The 19,748-nt window shown below is 42.5% G+C and overlaps 1 protein-coding gene across 1 annotated transcript in view; it reads right to left on the reverse strand.

Moving 5' to 3' along the window:
• Nucleotides 1–19,748, reverse strand: part of EML6 (EMAP like 6) — a 352,660-nt gene that overhangs the window by 148,046 nt on the left and 184,866 nt on the right. The window contains exons 10-12 of the mRNA XM_060187640.1: nt 16,797–17,053; nt 13,464–13,676; nt 1,544–1,711 (exon numbers count right to left, since the gene is read on the reverse strand). Coding sequence (XP_060043623.1) covers nt 1,544–1,711; nt 13,464–13,676; nt 16,797–17,053 — 638 coding nt within the window. The remainder of the gene's footprint in view (nt 1–1,543; nt 1,712–13,463; nt 13,677–16,796; nt 17,054–19,748) is intronic.

The raw sequence follows: 19,748 nt of genomic DNA on the forward strand, positions 1-19,748 counted from the left end.
ATTTACTACAGCAAAGGTCCGATGGAAACAACCTATATGCCCCTTGAGTGGAATAAAGATGACTAGATAAAGATGCTGTGGGATACATACATAATGGGACACTAGGCTGCAATCAAAGTAGGTGAGCTTGTGTCATTTGGAACAAAATGGATGGAACTGGAGGTGACTGTGCTAAGTGAAATAAGCAGAGATAAAAGACAACTACTGAGCCCGGTTTTGCTCATATGCAGAGTATTGATAACTAAAGTGATGGAAGTTGCGAAAAAGAATGAAGGAGTGGGAGGGGAAGAAAATGACAACCAGACTGCCTCTTGTAAAATGTGAGAATCAAGATGGTTGCAGATAGATTGGGGGCCACAGAATCTTGGTGGCAGAGTTAAGTTGAATGCATCAAGTGTAGGTATGAAACATACTCCTGAGACTCGGCAATTCTGTAAAGCAATGTTAAATACCTGAGACTCTGAGTAACCAGGGTTAATCCCAAGCACTACCATAAGCCAGAGCTGAGAAGTGCTTTGGTAAAAGAAAAGAAAAGAGAAAAGTGTGTGTGTGTATACACACGGGGGATGTTCTTTAGTTTTTAAAAGCTTCCAACTGACAGTAATTGCATGCTCAATCACTGGAGAGCCCCTCTCAGTAAAAAAAAAAAGGGGGGGGGGAGTAAGGGCTGGGAAGATAGCACAGTGGTTATGCCAAAGATTTTCCTGACTGGGATTCTGAGTGACCAGGGTTAATCCCAAATACCACCGTAAGCCAGAGCTGAACACTGCTTTGGTTAAAAAGAGAGAGAGAGAAAATGAGAGGAAGGAAGGATAGATGGGAGGAAAGGAGGAGAGAAAGATAAAGAAAAAGAAAAAAAATTCCTTGAGAAATGTTTCATTTCAGGGGCCAGGTGGTGGCATACCTGGTTGAGCACATATGTTACAGCACACAAAGATCCGGGTTCAAGCCTCCAGCTGCCACCCCTAAGAAAACGCTTTGCAAGTGGTGAAGCAGTGCTGAAGGTGTCTTTCTGTCTCTATCTCCCCTTTCAGTCTCAATTTCTGGCTTTCTCTATCCAATAAATAAGGATAAAAAAATTTTTTAAAGAAATGTCTCATTTTATCATTTGAGCCTTCTACGGATACCCCATAGAGTGACCAGATGCCACATCTGCTGAAATGAAAACACTGGCCCCAGCTGTGGAGTGTTCTCCAAACCCCTTTCTGGAAGTAACTGCTGCTCCTGAAGAAACACTGTCACCTAATGGCCAGACAGGCCAGACCCACCACCACTCAGAATCACCCTTAGGAGGCTGAGATGTATACATGCCTGTTGCCTTCTAATTAATTCCTGTAAAGCTTAGACCTTCAACTTACCTTCACTCTAAGCAAATTCCCATGAGATGAATTCTCCAAAGAACCCACCTTTGTCTCAAAGGCTTTTATTTTTTTATTGTAGGGATGGATTTTAAAGTATCACTTTTACTCTTATCACCAGAAGAAAATGTTACAATTCCTTGACACCATTATTACTGAAAATAATAAACCAATGTTGGTGTTACCTTGGGGTGCAGCTTCCAGCAGACCATTGCTGACACCTTCTGGAATAAATCGCCACTGGAAGACTGAGTGGTCAGCGCCTCCTGTACTCAACACCCACTGGAAGTCGTGGGACCATCGGACGTTTGTGACATGTGCAGAGTGGCCCACATACTTTCTAAACTTGGCTCCTGAAAAAGATATATTAGAGATTATCAATGCAGAAAAAGAAACTGTAGATAAAATACTACTTTCCTATGTATAGAGAGGAGTAATATCATCAAATATATTGGAGTACAATTATCAGTCTGACATCTCATAATAAAGAAACAATTGTGCTCAAAGCCACCCCAGCACAGACTGAGCTAAAGATTGGGCTTAAGAGAGGTTGTGTGATGGTGCACCTGGCTGAGCATACATGTTACGATACACAAGGACCTGGGGTTCGAGTTCTGGTCCCTCCCTAAAGGGGAAAAGCTTTGCAAGAGGTGAAGCAGTGTTGCAGGTCTCTCTCTCTCTCTCTCTCTCTCTCTCTCTCCCTCTCTATTACCCTTTCCCTCTTGATTACTGGCTGTCTCGATCCAATAAATAAATAAAGATAATAAAAATTTTTTCAAGAGATTGGGTTTAAAATTTAAATGCTCTGGCTAAAGACATACATGAGTTGTTCCAATAACACTTTACCAGTTCTGAAGATAAATGCTGAGGAATGAACATCTCATACATTCTTTCTTAAAAGCATTAATCACATAGTCCTATGCAAAAGGAAAGTGGAAAAATCTTTGGGGGAAAAAATTGCCGTTGGGGTCCTGTATATGTGGAGTTAGAATGATTCCCCCCCCCCCCTTAAACTGGTTGCTATACTTGGTAAATACCACTCCAGTGAAGAGATGAACAAGAAGAGTTCTCTGAATTCACAACTGTGGTCCCGACCACGATAGGGCCTGGAATGGATAATCAACAAGTCGAAGCAGAAGCACATGCATGGGACTCTGGAGGGGCCATACCAGCATGTGGAGGCCTCATCTAGGACTTTTGGGGATGAAGTGGGGGATAGCAGACAGCACTTCCTTCAGAGCACTTCTACCCACTACAGTCCCCCCCAATTAAGATTTTCGTAGGGAGTCGGGCGGTAGCCCAGCAGGTTAAGTGCATGTGGCGCAAAGCACAAGGACCTGCATAAGGATCCCGGTTCGAGCCCTCGGCTCCCCACCTGCAGGGGAGTCGCTTCACAGGTGGTGAAGCAGGTCTGTAGGTGTCTTTCTCTCCCCCTCTCTGTCTTCCCCTCCTCTCTCCATTTCTCTCTGTCCTTTCCAACAATGATGACATCAATAACTACAACAATAAAAAACAACAACAAGGGCAACAAAAAAGGGAATAAATAATTAAAAAAACCATTTCTGTAATGGGAAGGATGGCCAACTGATTATCGATCATGGGTTTCAAAATGTAAACACCCACCGGAGAGGTGGCAGTTTAAATTTAGATGAAGAGGAGCATGGCCACCACACATTCCTTTCCTGAGAACAGGCTGTTGACTAGGTGAGGCCTTTTATATCAAGCCCCCAACCCCTACATCACCAAATAAAAAAGGGAGGACACTGTGACAGAGGGTGCAGGCAGGGTCTGGGCTTCCCAGTCTACCTTGTCTGTTTTATGGACTTGCCTACATCAGTTTTAGTGGCTACATAAAGCCAAAAGGTTACAACGAAGGTCCACTAGTGACACTCGTTGATAATACAGTAACTGGGTAACAAGATATATTCTTCTCACAGCTCCACATATTTTACTGGACTATTCTCTTAGGCTGTTTTTTTTTCTTTTTCTTTTCCTTTTTTTAATTTTTTTTATTGGGGAATTAATGTTTTACACTCAACAGTAAGTACAATAGTTTGTACATGCATAACATTCCCCAGTTTCCCATATAACAATACACCCCCCCACTAGATCCTCTGAATCCTTCTTGGACCTGTATTCTCCCCACCCACCCACCCCAGAGTCTTTTACTTTGGTGTGATAAGCCAATTCCATTTCAGGTTACTAAGGTATGGTCATAAAGGTGGTAGTGCTAGCCGATAATAAGATGAGTAAGTTCTAGAAGTCTGATGGGCAGCCTGGTGATCACAGTTAACATAACTGCACTGTAAACTTCAAATGTGGTGAGGAAGTAGCTCTTAAGTATCCTCCCACACACGTGAAGTCAACTAACGCAGTGGCAGCTGGGCTAACTTACAGGAGTCATTACTTGACCATATGTATATACATATAGAAATCATGTTGTCCACCTCACTCATCCACTGTCATCTGTCAATTACATCTCAAACTGGGCAGACAGTCAGGTTCTCTGATACAAATCAAAGTGAGTGAATGCTAGCACAGTGAAGGAGGATGACCCTCTGGAGGTGGTTCTGTACTATGGCTTTCTTCCTCGGGTCTCTGTATACCAGCAGGTGGGGATACTCACAGGGCCTATGGAGAGGTTGACATGGTAAAAGACTGGGAGTCTCCAGTCAGCAGGCATGTGTGTGCGGTCTCTTGGAAGTGAACCTTGCGTCGGGTAACTGTGATCTTAGGAGAGACTAGGAGCTAGAACTATCCAGCTAAGCTACTTCCAAACGTGTCCTAGAAAACGGTCAGTTCATGTGTGTCTGCTGATATAAGCTGCTAAATTTGATGGGGAGGGAGACAAGGAGAAGTGCCCTGCAGCAGCAGATGACTAACAGCCAAGGTGTAAGCAGAAGCTGCAGCTGTGTTATTGCTGTGTAGATGTGCTCCCCTGGCCTCTTTTCTCCTCCACTCCAGGCCCAGTGGCCTCTTCTACGAACCTTCAGGAATGCCAGGTGCTTTTCTGCTTCCAGATCTCTACTGTCCAAGAAGCCTTTCCCTTTAGGGAACTTGCTGTCACTTCCACTTGATGTGCACTTGTCCTGGAGAAGTAACTGGTGTAACTGGTACGTCTCCTCCTCTCCTCAGGATTCCAGTCATACGAAGTTCTATCATGACAAACCTTACAGCTCTGTTTGCAACAGTGACACTGGGATGAACTGCTTGAGCACTTGTGGCTCCCATGCTTGGATGCTTCGTGGACAGACAACTCCACGAGGACAAGAGTTCAGCTCAGGTTTAATCTAGCCCCTGACATTTCTTCAGCCCCAAGAGCCATGATGAAGTACAGCTGAAGCTCACCTGCATCTCTCCAAGACTTTCCCTAGGACACAAAGTGGCTTCACAAGGCCTCTCTTGCTCTCTGAACGACAAGGCAGACCCAGGTCCCAGCACTCATCTCTCTGTTGACCCTGTCTGCCCTGGCTTTCCGTACTGTCGATACAGCCTTGAATGTTAAAATACTCATGCCCTGCCCCACCCTCCCTGGAGCCCTGACAGCTTATGTGCATTACATCTGCACATCTGATAAGGCCTCAAACTTATTACAGACAAAATATGCTTCCCTTCCACTTCCACTTCCACAAGACTCATCTTATCACACTCGCACACACACACCATTTATTTATTTTTTGAAAAGTTGTCTTTTATTTATTTTTAAGTAGAGACAGAAATTGAGAAGGAAGAGGGAGATAGAGAAGGAGCCAAGGAGGACGGGAGGGGCCAGTGCTTTCCGGTGGCCTTTTCTTTTCCTTCTTTCCTTCTTCCCTTCCTTCATTTTTGATAGGACAGAAAGAAATTGAGAATGGAGGGGGCATAAAGAAGGAAAGAGAAAGAGAGATAACTGCAGACCTGCTTCACTGCTTATGATGTTTCCCCACTAGCGGTGTGGACTGGTGGCTTGAACCCAGGACCTTGCAAACTACAATATGTGCACTCAACCCAGTATACCACCACCTAGCCCCTATACCATTTCCTTTGTACTTATCAGTCACCATCTATTCCACTGCTCAAGCCTACAGAGAATGAACTGTCTTGATTCCTTTCTTGGCCTCTGTGCTCACATCCAATCCATCAGCAAGAATTTTCAGTTCTACCTTGGAACTGTTTCCTAATCTCAGCCACCAATCTGTATACCTGGCTCATGGAACCACTCTCCAAGACACCTGGACAGTAAAAACAATATACCAAAAGCCCCTCGGTACTCTAGTCTATTCTACACAACCCAGGTTTGAGCCCCCAATCCCTACCTGCAGGGGGGATGCTTCACAAGTTGTGAAGCCAGTCTATAGGTGTCTACCTCTCTATCTCTTCTTTTTTCCCCTCTCAATTTCTCGCTGTCCTATCCAATACAAAACTAGAAAGGAAGGAAGGAAGGAAGGGGAAGAGGAAGAAAGGAAGAAAGGAAGAAAATCAGGCAGGTAGGAAGGAAGGAAGGAAGGAAGGAAGGAGGGAGGGAGGGAGGGAGGGAGGGAGGAAGGGAGGGAAGGAAGGAAGGAAGGAAGGAAGGAGGGAAGGGGGGATGGAAGGAAGGAAGAGAGGGAGAAGAAAAGGAAAGAAATTAAGAAAAGAAAAGGAAAAAAGGCTTCTGGGAGCAGTGGATTCATGTACAGGCACTAAGCCCCAGTGATAGCCCTGGTGGTGGTAGTGGTGGTAATTTTATCTTGGCTTTTGCCTTAATCCCCTACTAGTTTTCACCACATTCAGTCTCAGATCCACACTTGTAGCACAGTCCACAGGCACTTGGTAAGATGACTTCCCGACCTGTCCAGCTCTGCAGTGCATAGCCTTCCTTCTTCACCATGCTCTGGCCACTCAGGTTTTCCCAGCCCACACTGCCTCAGCTCATGCAGGCTCTAGGAAAGAGCAGCAATTTCTCTGCCAAGAGCCAGGCTTCTGCACATCAAGCTTCGCATACCCAGGACTCCTGTCTTGAAAAGTAGCTCTGTAAGAACTGTGTGTGAAGGGTTAATAAGGTGAACAGCCTCAGTCTTGAGTCTTTCTCTGGGGCAGGGAGCAAAAGAGCGTGGCTAAGGTGCTCAGACACGGGAAATTTGGGCTGGAAAAATAACCACTGGGTAGGGAGCATGCCTTGTCATACCTGCAGCCCAGGTTAAGCTCTAGTTCCACATGGTGAAATCAAGCGTGGGGGTTCATACAAAGAAGAAAAAAAAAAGGGAAAAAAAGAAGGAAAGAAAGGAGGGAAGAAATAAAGGACAAATCTCAACAATCAAGACTATATTTTGTCTCATGTCAGCGCAATCAAGGTGATGGTCAAACAAAAACAATGGGAAAATTACAGAATTCCCCCCCACACACAATTTTAATGTTAGAAAACTATCAAAACTAAATAAGACAAATTGGTTGGCTATGTAAAATACCAATCACGTTGTTTTCACTAACTGTGGAACACCTGTCTAACTACTGTGCAACAGAATACTGCACACATACTATCATAAATGTGTTAATTAGCATGATAATGAGTTTTATTTAATCATAATGGGAAAAACTGAAATGTCTGCTTCTCTTAGCATTTTTTTTTGTAGTCTTTGATCAGATGTGACTGATTATAGGTTCCAAAGTTGAAGAAGCTCTTTTTCACAAGTAGCCTGGGTTATAGGGAGACAGGTTCCACAGTGTTGTTATTATTTACATCAAAAATGCTCTTTTTGCAAGTTTGGGGGCCACTCTCTGCCCTAATACAGCTTTGACATCATCTTCCCAGACAACATTTTTAGTCCACATTAGCTATCAAACTCAAGCAAAAGTCACTAAATTCATAGGCCCCTAGGAACATACCTAAAATAGACTTTCTAACTTCTTACCACCCAAAAGCCCTATTCCCATTTGCTCTACTCCTACCTTTGGGTTCCTGTTTATTAAATATTTTGTCCATTTTATCTTTCTGCTTCTTAGACACCAAGTTGCAGATGCTACAATGATTCCATTCTGACCTCCCTAGGCAGATGACCTCACCAATGTGTCCAGGACCCTCTCCTCCCCAGAGCCCTAACCCACCAGGGAAAGACAGAAACAAGCTGGGGGTATGGAACACCCATGCCCAACAGAGAAACAATTATAGAATCCAGAACCTCTGTACTCCATAAAGAATTTTGGTTCATACTCCCAGAGGGGGAGAAATGTTAGAGGAAGATGACTAAAGGGTTCTGAAACCCAATTCCATCGGAACCTGGAGAGAGAAGAGGAAAAATGGACATTCTGAAGTAGTACTAGGTGTAGGTGTGACTTAAAAAGGAAGATAAGGCATGACCATAGAAAAAAAGGGGCAAACCATACTCCCAGAGGGATAAAGACTAGGAAAGTTATCAGGGGAGGGGATGGGATACGGAGCTCTGGTGGTAGGAATTGTGTGGAGCTGTACCCCTCTTATCCTATGGTTTTGTCAGTGTTTCCTTTTTATAAATAAAAATTAAAAAAAAGAAAAAATGTTAAATAAAATTAAATTAAATTAAAAAAAGAAAAATGGGCAAAGATATAGATAAATAGACAGACAGAAAGTCAGTTACAGAAATAATAGTCGGGGGCCAGGCGATAGTGCAGCAGGTTAAGTGCACATAGCACAAAGCTCAAGGACCGGCATAGGGATTCTGGTTCGAGCCCCTGGCTCCCCACCTGCAGGGGGGTCGCTTCACAGGCAGTGAAGCAGGTCTACAAGTGTCTATCTTTCTCTCCCCCTCTCTTTCTTCCCCTCCTCTCTCCATCTCTCTGTCCTATCCAACAAAAATGACAGCAATAACAACAACAATAATTACTACAATAAAACAACAAGGGCAATAAAAGGGAATAAATATTTTTTAAAATCTTAAAAAATTGCTCTTTTGTTTCTTCATCTGTTTTGGCACAAAAAGGTCATAAAAACCCAAACATCTTTGAGGTAAACTGCAAGATGTATAAACTCTTAGCCATAAGGAGTAGACAAATCAACGTGATATGAGGACTTGGTTACTTCTACCATTATTGAGATGAATTCTATTACTCTCATAGTCACCCTATTTACGTATGTCCTATATGCCACCAATCCTCAAGGTTTTTGTTTTTTTTTTTTGAATGAATGAATGGTGTTTCATTCTGAAAGTACCACTCACTGCTCCAACTCCCCTCCCTAACATTCTATTAAACAGGGCCACATCCCACATTGTCATCGCTATTTTACAGACTTGATACCACCAGCAACGCTTGGTTATACATAGGCAATGCAGACTCCACTGATAATTCTGAATTCCCAGTTACCTCTTGATTGCCTAGTTTACCTCCTACCAAGTACATTATTCAGACTAACAAGATATGCCCTATTTAAAAAAAAAAAAAGACATTGGGGGAAAGAACGGAGTTTGAATTCTGCATGTTGAGAAAATTTTGTGGCTCAAGCATTTTCAGCTGATGGTCATTTTGCTAAGTTAACTGCTGGCGGTTTCGCTATTCATTCATTTTATGTTCAATTCTGTATGATAATTACCACTGTTTCAAAACTGCCACTTAGCTGAAATTGAGTTTCTGATTACATTTTCAATCCCTTCCCTTGCAGAATGTAAGTCACTCAAGTGTAAGAGTGTACAGGCAGCAGCATGTCCCTACCCACTAATGAGTTTTCTCTAAGAGCAGATCTGCAGGGCTCATTTGGGTCACCTGAGAAAAGTGTGCACATGGGCTCTATCTCTACTAGCCGAGGAGGAAGAGGACTGGGTCACTGTATGGTTAAGTGAGCTGCAGACCACAAAGTCTAAAGGTGATACACAGAAGAAAGTGACAAAGCTTTAAAAATTAAAAAAAAAAAAAAAAAGGGAGTCAGGCCATAGTACAAGTTAAATGCAGGTGCACGCAAAGCACCAATGACCGGCAATAAGGATCCCAGTTCCAGCCCCTGGATTCCCTCCTGCAGGGGAGTTATTTCATAGGTGGTGAAGCAGGTCTGCAAGTATCTATCTTTCTCTCCCCCTCTGTCTTCCCCTCCTCTCTCCATTTCTCTCTGTCCTGTCTAACAACGACATTAATAACAACAACAATAAAACAACAAGGGCAACAAAAGGGAATAAATAATTTTTTTTAACAAAAAGGTAACAAAATGTGTAGGATTAGAGAGAGTCATTGTGCATCAACTTAGCATACCCGAGATCCCAGAAGTCCCAGGTTCAATCCTTGGCACCACCATAAGCCAGAGCTGGGTAGTACTTTGGGGCCTCTCTCTTTCTTATGAAAATAAATGTATATTCTTTAAAACACACACACACACACACAAAAAAAAAAAAAAACCTAAAATAGACTTCCTACCTCCTTCCCACATGAAGGCCCCTAGTTTCATTTGCTCTACTCCAACCTTTGGGTCCCTGTTTATTGAACAATTTGCTTTATATCTTACCACCTTTCAGCCACCAAGTTACAGATGCTGCTATGATGCCATCCTGACCTCCCTGGGCAGACGACCTCACCACTGTATCCTGGAACCCCAGCACTCCAGAGCCCTATCCCACTAGGGAAAGACAGAAATAGGCTGGGGGTATGGATCCACAAGCCAAAACCCATGTCTAGTGGAGAAGCAATTAGAGAAGGCAGAATTCCCACCTTCTGCACCCTATAAAGAATTTTGGTCCAGCATCCAATAGCACAGCTATATACAAGATACTGGATACTGTACAGCAAACCATAACAAAAGGACTTTTCAAAGTTAACCCAATTAACAAATAATGTGATAATAACATTAACTGTCGATTGTTGAGAGGGCCCTCTCAACTTACATTGAAAATGGATTCCAGAAGAATTTAAAGACGGGTGCTGTCTTTGTTGATCTCACAGCAGCCTATGACACGGTCTGGCACCGTGGTCTCCTAGTCAAGATCTCAAGATGCCTGCCTTCATGGGTGGCCAACACTATATCGTTTCTTCTCCAAAACAGAAGATTCCGGGTGCATCTGGGTGACAAGTCTAGCAGAAGGAGACCTGTCTCAAGTGGCCTCCCCCAGGGCTCTGTTCTGGCTCCTACACTATTTAATATTTACATCAATGACCTCCCAGAAACTTCTTCAAGGAAGTTCATCTACGCCGATGACATCTGCTGTGCAACTCAGGCATCAAAGTTCGACATCCTTGAGGAAACACTCACGAAAGACATGTCTCTGATATCTGACTACTGTAAAAAATGGTGACTAATCCCTAGCACTGCAAAAACGGTATCATCTGTTTTCCATCTACACCATGCCTCGGCCTCGCGTGAGCTTAATGTGCAGCTTGGCTGTTCGAGAATCCGGCATGAAGCCCAGCCAGTCTATCTTGGCGTTACTCTTGATCACACTCTGTCATTTCACAAACATCTCATAAAAACTGCAGCAAAGGTGGGCGCGAGGAATAACATCATTGCAAGACTGGCCAGCTCCTCATGGGGTGCGAGCGCTTCCACACTACGATCATCATCTCTGGCATTATGCTATTCCACTGCAGAATACTGTGCCCCAGTATGGTTCTGTAGCCCCCATGTCCACTTGGTTGATTCCAAATTATATTCCTCCATGAGAAATTATGAGGATAATTTCTGGAACCATCCGTTCCACCCTGGTTCCATGGCTGCCAGTTCTTAGCAACATCGCCCCACCAGATATTCGTCGGGATGCGGCATCATCTAAGTTCACTTCCCACGTCTACGCTCGACCGGACCTGCCAATATACGCGGATATCTTTGCCCACCCTGTCCAACGCTTGACGTCTCGTTACCCAATCTGGTCCCCTATGCCTACACTGAACTTCTCTGTTCCAGTCTCTTGGAAACAGAGTTGGCAGTCAGCTGAGGTAAAGAACAAACACCTCATCACAGACCCCTGCAGGTGTCAACCTGGCTTTGACCTAGCATGTTATGATTGGGCCCTCCTCAATCGCTATCGAACAGGCCATGGCCGGTGCGCCGCTATGTTCCATCGCTGGGGAGCCAGAGACGACCCGAATTGCCCCTGCGGCTACAGACAGACTATGACCCACATAGTCAATGACTGCCACCTCTCCAGATTCAAAGGAGGTCTCGAAACTTTACATCAGGCTCAATCTGACGCTGTTGACTGGCTATGGAAGAAGGGCAAACGCTAGAAGAAGAAGAACTGTCGATTGTCTTTTTGAACCCTAAGACAGCAGGAACCTCACATCTCCACTATAGAGCCCCTACTTACCCCAGTCCTGGAACCCTTGGATAGGGCCCACTTTCCCGTATGCATCTCCCAATCCAAACCAAATAATATTGCATCCACTGATCACAACCTAACTAACGTAACGATTGCCACCTCAACATGCTTCACCTCAGACTGTGTCCAGAGACTTCACGTGTGGAATGACAACCCTTCAGCTTCATTACTGGGTGAGACCTTTCCTTTTATAGTACACTCTAATTTCATCTCTGGTAGTTCACTTTCTAACAAAGTCCCATAACCTAGATATACACCAGTTTCTGTGAGAGAGAGCTTATGTTCACACGTATCCATAAACTACTGCAAAATATATACCTGAAAGCAGAAGTACACTAGAGTTTGCAGTGAGTACCTTCCTAACACTTCCTCTCCACTATTCCAAGCTTGGGATCCATGACTGCTCAACAAATTGTTTGGCTTCGTATGTTAACTCTTCAATCACCAGGTTCCAGATGCCACCAGGATGCTGGCCAGGCTTCCCTGGATTGAAGACCCCACCAATGTGTCCTGGAGCTCAGCTTCCCCAGAGACACACCTTACTAGGGAAAGATAGAGGCAGACTGGGAGTATGGACTGACCAGTCAACGCCCATGTTCAGCAGGGAAGCAATTACAGAAGCCAGACCTTCTACCTTCTGCAACCCTCAAGGACCCTGGGTCCATGCTCCCAGAGGGCTAGAGAATGGGAAAGCTATCATGGGAGGGGGTGGGTTATGGAGATTGGGTGGTGGGAATTGTGTGGAGTTGTACCCCTCCTACCTTATGTTTTTGTTCATTAATCCTTTCTTAAATAAAAAAATAAAAAAATAAAAAGAATTTTGGTCCATACTCCCAGAGGCATAAAGAAAAGGGAAACTTTCAGTAGAGGGGATGGGACATGGAGCTCTGGTGTTCAGAACTGTATGAGATTGTACCCTTCTTATCCTACAATCTTGTTAATCATTATTAAATGACTCACTAATAAAAAAAATCAAAAAAAGTGTATGTGTGCGTGCACATGCACGCTAAGAAAAGGGGTTCATACACCAAACACCTCCAGAAAAGCCTCTTTCAGGTTTAATTTAAATATCTTTACAAGGATTTGTCTTTATTTTCCATGTTAACTACAATTAGCCTTGAAGCATGGACAAAATTTAAATGTGTTTAAAATTTTTTTAACCCTATCCAAAAATATTTGTGTATACCTATATTCATAGCAGCACAATTTGTAATGGCTAAAACCTGGAAGCAACCCAGGTGTCCAACAACAGATGAGTGGCTGAGCAAGTTGTAATATATATACACAATGGGATACTACTTAGCTATTAAAAATGGTGAATTCACTTTCACCTCATCTTGGATGGAGCCTGGAAGAGTCATCTTAAATGAGATAAGTTAGAAACAAAAGGATATGGGATGATCTCACTCATAGACAGAAGTTGAAAAATAAGAATAGAAGGAAAAACACAAAGCAGAACTTGGACTGAGTTTGGTGTTTTGCACCAAAGTGAAAAACTCTGGAGTGGGGGTGGGGAGTTCAGGTCCCAGAACATGATGGCAGAGGAAGACTTGGTGGGAGTTGAATGGAAATATGGAAAGCTGAGAAATGTTATGCATGTACAAACTACTGTACTTTACTGTTGACTGTAAACCATTAATACCCCCAGTAAAGAAATTTAAAATAAAATCTTTTTACACAAATGTAAATATGACACTTAAAATGTGAAACATGGGGTTAATCAATCTTGGTGAGTGATAATTCTATTGATAAGTACTAACTTAAACTTATAAATTTACATAACTCAAAAAATGACGTCAACATATTCTATTTCAATGTGATAAGGAGTGAAAACGAAGCCTTAGGCCTTTGCTCAACAAATCCCTGCTTTCATTCTTACCTTTCTTGAGACAAGGGAACTTAAACAGCTTGACCAGTCCAAAGTCATCCCCTGACACCAAAACAGAGCTATTGTAGTTTGCATCCACAGAGTTGATGTCCGTGACATCAGTGTATTTTGGGCAAATCCCACTCACTTCGGGCCCTTTCACACATGTCCAGGAAGCCCAGAGGACCCCTTTGATCTCTTCTTTACTGGTCAAAGGTTTTCCAGCTGAAAAGACCAACAAATGTAAATGCTATAATTGAGAAGACTGTTCTATGTTATACCTCATTGACCCTTTTTTGTTTAGTATTCTTTATTTACTTATTTTTATATTTACTTATTTATTTCCTTTTGTTGCCCTTGTTTTTTTTTATTTTTGTTATTGATGTCATTGTTGTTGGATAGGACAGAGAGAAATGGAGAGAGGAAGGGAAGACAGAGAGGGGGAGATAAAGACACACACCTGCAGACCTGCTTCACCACTTGTGAATCGACTCCCCTGCAGGTGGGGAGCCAGGGCTCGAACCGGGGTCCTTACACCGGTCGTTGTGCTTGGCACCACCTGCACTTAACCCACTGCACTACTGCCCAACTCCCTAGTATTCTTAAACATTTCTCCTTTTTTCATCAGTTTTTTTTTTTATTGGCCTACAATATTACACAACTTTAGGCATATTGTTTCCCACCTATGAGTGTCCGTATACAAGTCACCAATGTTCTTCTGTTATTATGCTGGAGAAAACCCTCTTCTATGCCCCATCTCCCTTTGATAATCAGTTTTCTTTTCTTTTTTTCTTTTTTGCCTCCAGGGTTATTGCTGGGGCTCCGTGCCTGTACTATGAATCCACTGCTCCTAGAGGCCACTTTTCCCCCTTTTGTTGCCCTTGTTGTTTGTTGTTGGATAGGACAGAGAGAAATGGAGAGAGGAAGGGAAGACAGAGAGGGGGAGAGAAAGATAGACACCTGCAGACCTGCTTCCCCGCTTGTGAAGTGACCCCCCTGCAGGTGGGGAGCCAGGGGCTTGAACTGGGATCCTTAACACTGGTGCTTGTGCTTCGAGCCATGTTCATTTAACCTGTTGAGCTACTGCCCAGACCCCTGATAATCAGCTTTCTATGAGTCAGTTTGCAAATTCTTTCTTTTAAGGAACATCTTTTGTGGTCCTCAAGATGGTGCAGTAGATAAAGCATTAGACACTCGAACATGAGGTCCCTGGTTTGATTCCCAGCAGTACATGTACTAGACGGATGTCTACTTCTTTCTCTCTCTCTCCTCCTTTCTCATTAATAAATAAATAAAAGAAAGAAAGAAAAAGGAAGGGAGGGAGGGAGGGAGAGAAAAGCCTCCTACAAAATAAGGAAACTACAAATTCAAATCTCTTATCTCATTTCTTTTCAGCTATGTTTAAAACAAGTCTATGTTCGAAACAGAGGAAGACAATGATGACTGTACTGAATGTAATGTCTCAAGCTAGTAATATCCATTTCACCTTCATTATTTAGGCACAGATGGTACTATGACTTGCTTTTTTTTCTTTTTCTTTGTTAACACTGCCAGGATCTGCACATGCGATTTCACTGTTCTGGGCTTTTACAGAGAGAGCAATAGGAGCTGCCCCCAGGGCCCCAGGACTCCTGTGTGTTGTGTGTGGGCTCATGGCAGCTGCCCCAGTAGATGAGCTATCTCACTGGTTTGTGCTTTGCATTACTTTTTTTTTCAATTTATTTTCCCTTTTGTTGCCCTTGTCTTTTTATTAGTGTTGTAGTTATTATTGTTGCTGTTATTGATGGTGTCATTGTTAGGATAGAGAGAAATGGAGAGAGGAGGGGAAGACAGAGAGGAGAAAGACAGACACCTGCAGACCTGATTTACCGCCTGTGAAGCGACTCCCCTGCAGGTGGGGAGCCAGGGGCTCGAACTGGGATCCTTCTGCCAGTCCTTGGCGCTTTGCGCCACCTGCACTTAACCCGCTGCACTACTGCCCAACTCCCATGCTTTGCATTATTAATGTCAGAACTTATGGGACTAGGGAGGTGCTCAGTAGACAGAGCACATACTTTGCATCTGGGGCCCTTAAGTTCAATCTCTAGCGCTGTGTGCGATGAAGCAGCCCTCTAGTCTCCCTTGCATAACAGCCCAAACTTGGTTGGCAACCTAGGTGTCCAACAGTAGGTGAGTGGCTAAGAACGTTGTGGTTTATTTTCACAATGGAATACTACTTGAGTGCTAAGAATGATATAGTCATCTTCACCTCACCTTGGACAGACCTTGAAGGAATCATGGTGAGGTAAGACAGAAAGGATGAATATGGGATGATTTCATTTGTGTAAAAGATATATTGGGGCGGTGGTGTGGGTCTGGGCCGTGATGCACATATTACCAAGTACATGGACCCAGGTTCAAACCCCAGAACCCCACCTGCAGGGGGTTCACTTCACAAGTGGTGAAGCATGTCTGCAAGTGTCTTTCTCTTCCTCTATCTGCCTCTCCTCTCTCAATGTCTTTCTCTTCCTTTCTCTATCTGCCTGTCCTCTTTCAATTTCTCTGTCCTAATAAAAATTAGAAAGGAAAAAAATGGGAAAAAAAACGGATGCCAGGAGCAGTGAATTCTTAAGTTTGCAATAATCCTGTGGTCAAAAAACCCCCCAAAACTCAAAAAGCTATAGTGGATATTCTGAATTAAAACTGTGTTCTTTTTTTAAAATTTTTACTATTTTTATTTATTATTGGATAGAGAAAGAGGAATGGAGAGGGAAAGGGATGATAGAGGGGGAGAGAGACAGAAAGATACCTGCATCCCTGCTTCACCACTTGCAAAGCTTTCCTCCTGCAGGTGGGGACAGGGGCTTGAACCTGGGTCCTTGTGCATAGTAGCATGAGTCAGGTGTGCTACTGCCCAGCCCCTAAAACTGTGTTCTAATTCCAACTAGCACAACCTACCAAATAGCCACAGAACATGGGCTTCAATTAGAAAGATCACTGATTGAAACTTCAGTGGTCACAGTGAATGAGGACTATGATCCCTCAATCTTTAGTATTTTTCTACTTTTTTCCCCCCTCCTTTCATTTTTTTTTTTTTTAGGCATTCCTTATATACTCTAGGAACAAATTCCTTAGTCTATCACAACAAATATATATGTCCAGTCTCTGTCTTAGAATGGACATTTTATTTTATCCATCATCCCCTTTGTAGTGAGATCAATTTTAATTTGAATGCGAGTCAGCCTTTTAATCTCAGGAGCTTGTGATTTTGGAAATCATGTTCCAGGAAAGCACTCCTTGCCCCCTATTTTCTGCATATATTCACAGTTCTGCTTCTCATGAGGATCCTATGCTCACAGGACTTACATGGCATTTTGTAGAACAGCCGCTCTCCGGCACCATCATTGGTTTGCAAGTACTTGCTGTCCAGGGACCAGTCGATATGTGTGATGAAACTAAGAGACTTGTTGCATTCTCCAATTTTCTTGTAGCGCTGGGCGACAGCATAAACATCTACTGGACCATCATTGGAGCCCACCGCAAGGTAAGACCCATCTGGAGAGAATTTCATTTCATGGATGACTTCTTTTCGGTCTTTGATATGAACCACTTCTGTCATATCTCTGCAAGAATAAAAGCAACGTAACAATCAACAACTGGAAACAGTACTCTCACATCTTGCTCTAAAGTATGTATGTAAGGGGCTAAATCTGTTCTGAAAAGAAGATAAAGCCTACAGAAATCAAAGTACTAACTACTGAGGAAAGATTTAAGATGATCGATCCATAAATAACCAGTTGGGGGGGGGGTAAGAATTAACCTTAAAAGTAGTATTTTGGACTTCTAAATAAAAATTTAAAAATTGCATATTGGCTTTTATGTTCTATTCCCCAAAACTTTCCCTAAGACATTTTGTTAAATAAACTGGGGTTTATAAAATGAATTTATTATTATATTTTATTTTATTTTTATTGCCACCAGGGTTATTGCTGGAACTTATGATAAGCACTATGAGTCTACCATCACTGGAGACTTTTTTTTCCTTTCTACTTTATTTGACAAAACAGAGAGAAATCTAACACTGTTCGTGAAGTGTTCCCCTGTAGGTGGGTAGCAGGGGCTCAAACCTGGTTCCTTCCATATAGAAAAATGTGTACTGCCCCACCTGTAAAATGAATTTAAAAACACATAACATAAAAAGGCTAATATATCAAGATTAGCATAAAATAAACCAGATTTTTTGTATTTTAGGATGAGAACAGTAACTATTGTATTTAATGCTTATTACTGCAAAAAAACAAGTCTAAAAACAGAACAGGAAAATTACTTTTTTTTTTAGTGTTAAGTAATGATTTAATGTTCACTCTGAAAGGTCAATAATGCCCATGGTGAATGTTTGGTATATTTTTCCATCTTTTCTGATCATATTCTGTGAACCTAGGCAGTGGTGGTGAAGGCGCCAAATCCTAGCCACCACAGAGAAGACTCATATTCTGGCAAGAACATCAGCTCTAATTTGAAAGATTAAAAAAAAAAAAAATGTTTTTCTCTTGCTATGAGACAGTAGTGTGACTGGCAAGTCCTGCGAGCCAGTTATGAGGTTTTTAATCTACTTTAAACAAACAGAATACATAAATAGTGACAAATATACTGTTCCATATAATAATTCTTTTCTTTTCTCTCTCTCTCTTTTTTTTGCCTCCACGGTTATTCTGGGGCTCAGTGCCAGCACTACGAATCCACTGCTCCTGGAGACCATTTTTCATTTTTATTGGATAGGACAGAGAGAAATTGAGAGAAGAGGGGAATATATGTATATGTGTGTGTATATATATATATATATATACATATATATATATATATATATATATATATATATATATATATATATATGGAGAGAGAGAGAGAGAGAAACCTGTTGACCTGCTTCACTGCTCGACCCCCCCTGCAGGTGGAAAAGGCCTTGAACCAGGATCCTTGCCTGGGTCCTTACACTTAGTACTCTGTGCGCTTAACCCAGTACGCCACCGCCCAACCCCCTATAGTAATTCTTTATGCCTGCTATCATTTATTCATCATGTCATAGCTCACTATTATGTGATAAAATAAGTGGAAAGTGGAAATATGTAGACATATGTTTTTGCTTAAGAAAATCACCAAAGGGGGCTGGGCAGTAGCACAGCGGGTTAAGCACACATGCTGCAAAGCACAAGGACTGGCACAAGGATCCAGGTTCCAGCACCCAGCTCCCCACCCACAAGGGGGTCACTTCATGGGCAGTGAAGCAGGTCTGCAGGTATCTCTCTTTCTCTCACCTTCTGTCTTCCCCTCTTCTCTCACTTTGTCAATATCCTATCCAACAATAGCAATAACAACAATAAAGGCAACAAAATGGGAAATATGGCCTCCAGGAGCAGTGGATTCATAGTACAGGCACTGAGCTATAGCAATAATCCTGGAGGCAAAAAAAAGAAAGAAAGAAAGAAAGAAAGAGAAAAGAAAAAAGAAATTTACCAAAAAACAAACAGAAAGCCAGTAGCTAGCTATCTTTTCAGACAACAATAAGCACAGAAAGAAGATGCTGCCCATCAATCTGTAACAAGTCACATGTGGCTGGTAATGAGGATTTAGTGTAATAAACTGTGACAAAAGCACTTTTCAAAGCCGTGTGAATATTTCCTGTTCAAAACATGCATATTTAACTTGTGGCTGCACTTCCATTCTGTAGTCACAAAACCCTCAAGTTACAGAACAAACAATACAACCAGAAGAATTACAATGGCGAGTCAGAATTTTTGTCCAGTAAAAATAATGCAGGATGCAACAAACAAACAAAAAGCTAAATATTTCAACTGAATAGGCAGCCAGGTGGCAGCACACATAGTACTAAATATCCCTATTTTATATTAGTTATAGGAAGAGGTTTTTTTATTTTTTAATTAACTTATTTATTTTTTTTGCCTCTAGGGTTACCACTGGGGCTCAGTACCTGCACTACAAATCCACTGTTCCTGTGACCATTTTTTCCTTTTTCCTTTTTTTTTTTTTTTCCTCTTTTGGATAGGACAGAGAGAAATTGAGAGGGGAGGGGAAGGTAGAGAGGGAGAAAGATAGACACCTGCAGACCTGCTTCACCACTTGTGAAGTGACCCCCCACCCCTGCAGGTGGGGGGGTGCTGAAACCAGGATCCTTGAGCTTCCAACTATGTGCACTTAACATGGTGCACCAATGCCGGGCCCCCACAATATTTTTTTTTAAGTTTCTCAAATTCATCTCTAAAAATCTACTATTGGAGGCTGCTATATATTTTTTTTCCT

Source organism: Erinaceus europaeus, chromosome 3 (genome assembly GCF_950295315.1).
Source record: "Erinaceus europaeus chromosome 3, mEriEur2.1, whole genome shotgun sequence".
In the NCBI taxonomy this organism is placed as follows: Eukaryota; Metazoa; Chordata; class Mammalia; order Eulipotyphla; family Erinaceidae; genus Erinaceus; species Erinaceus europaeus.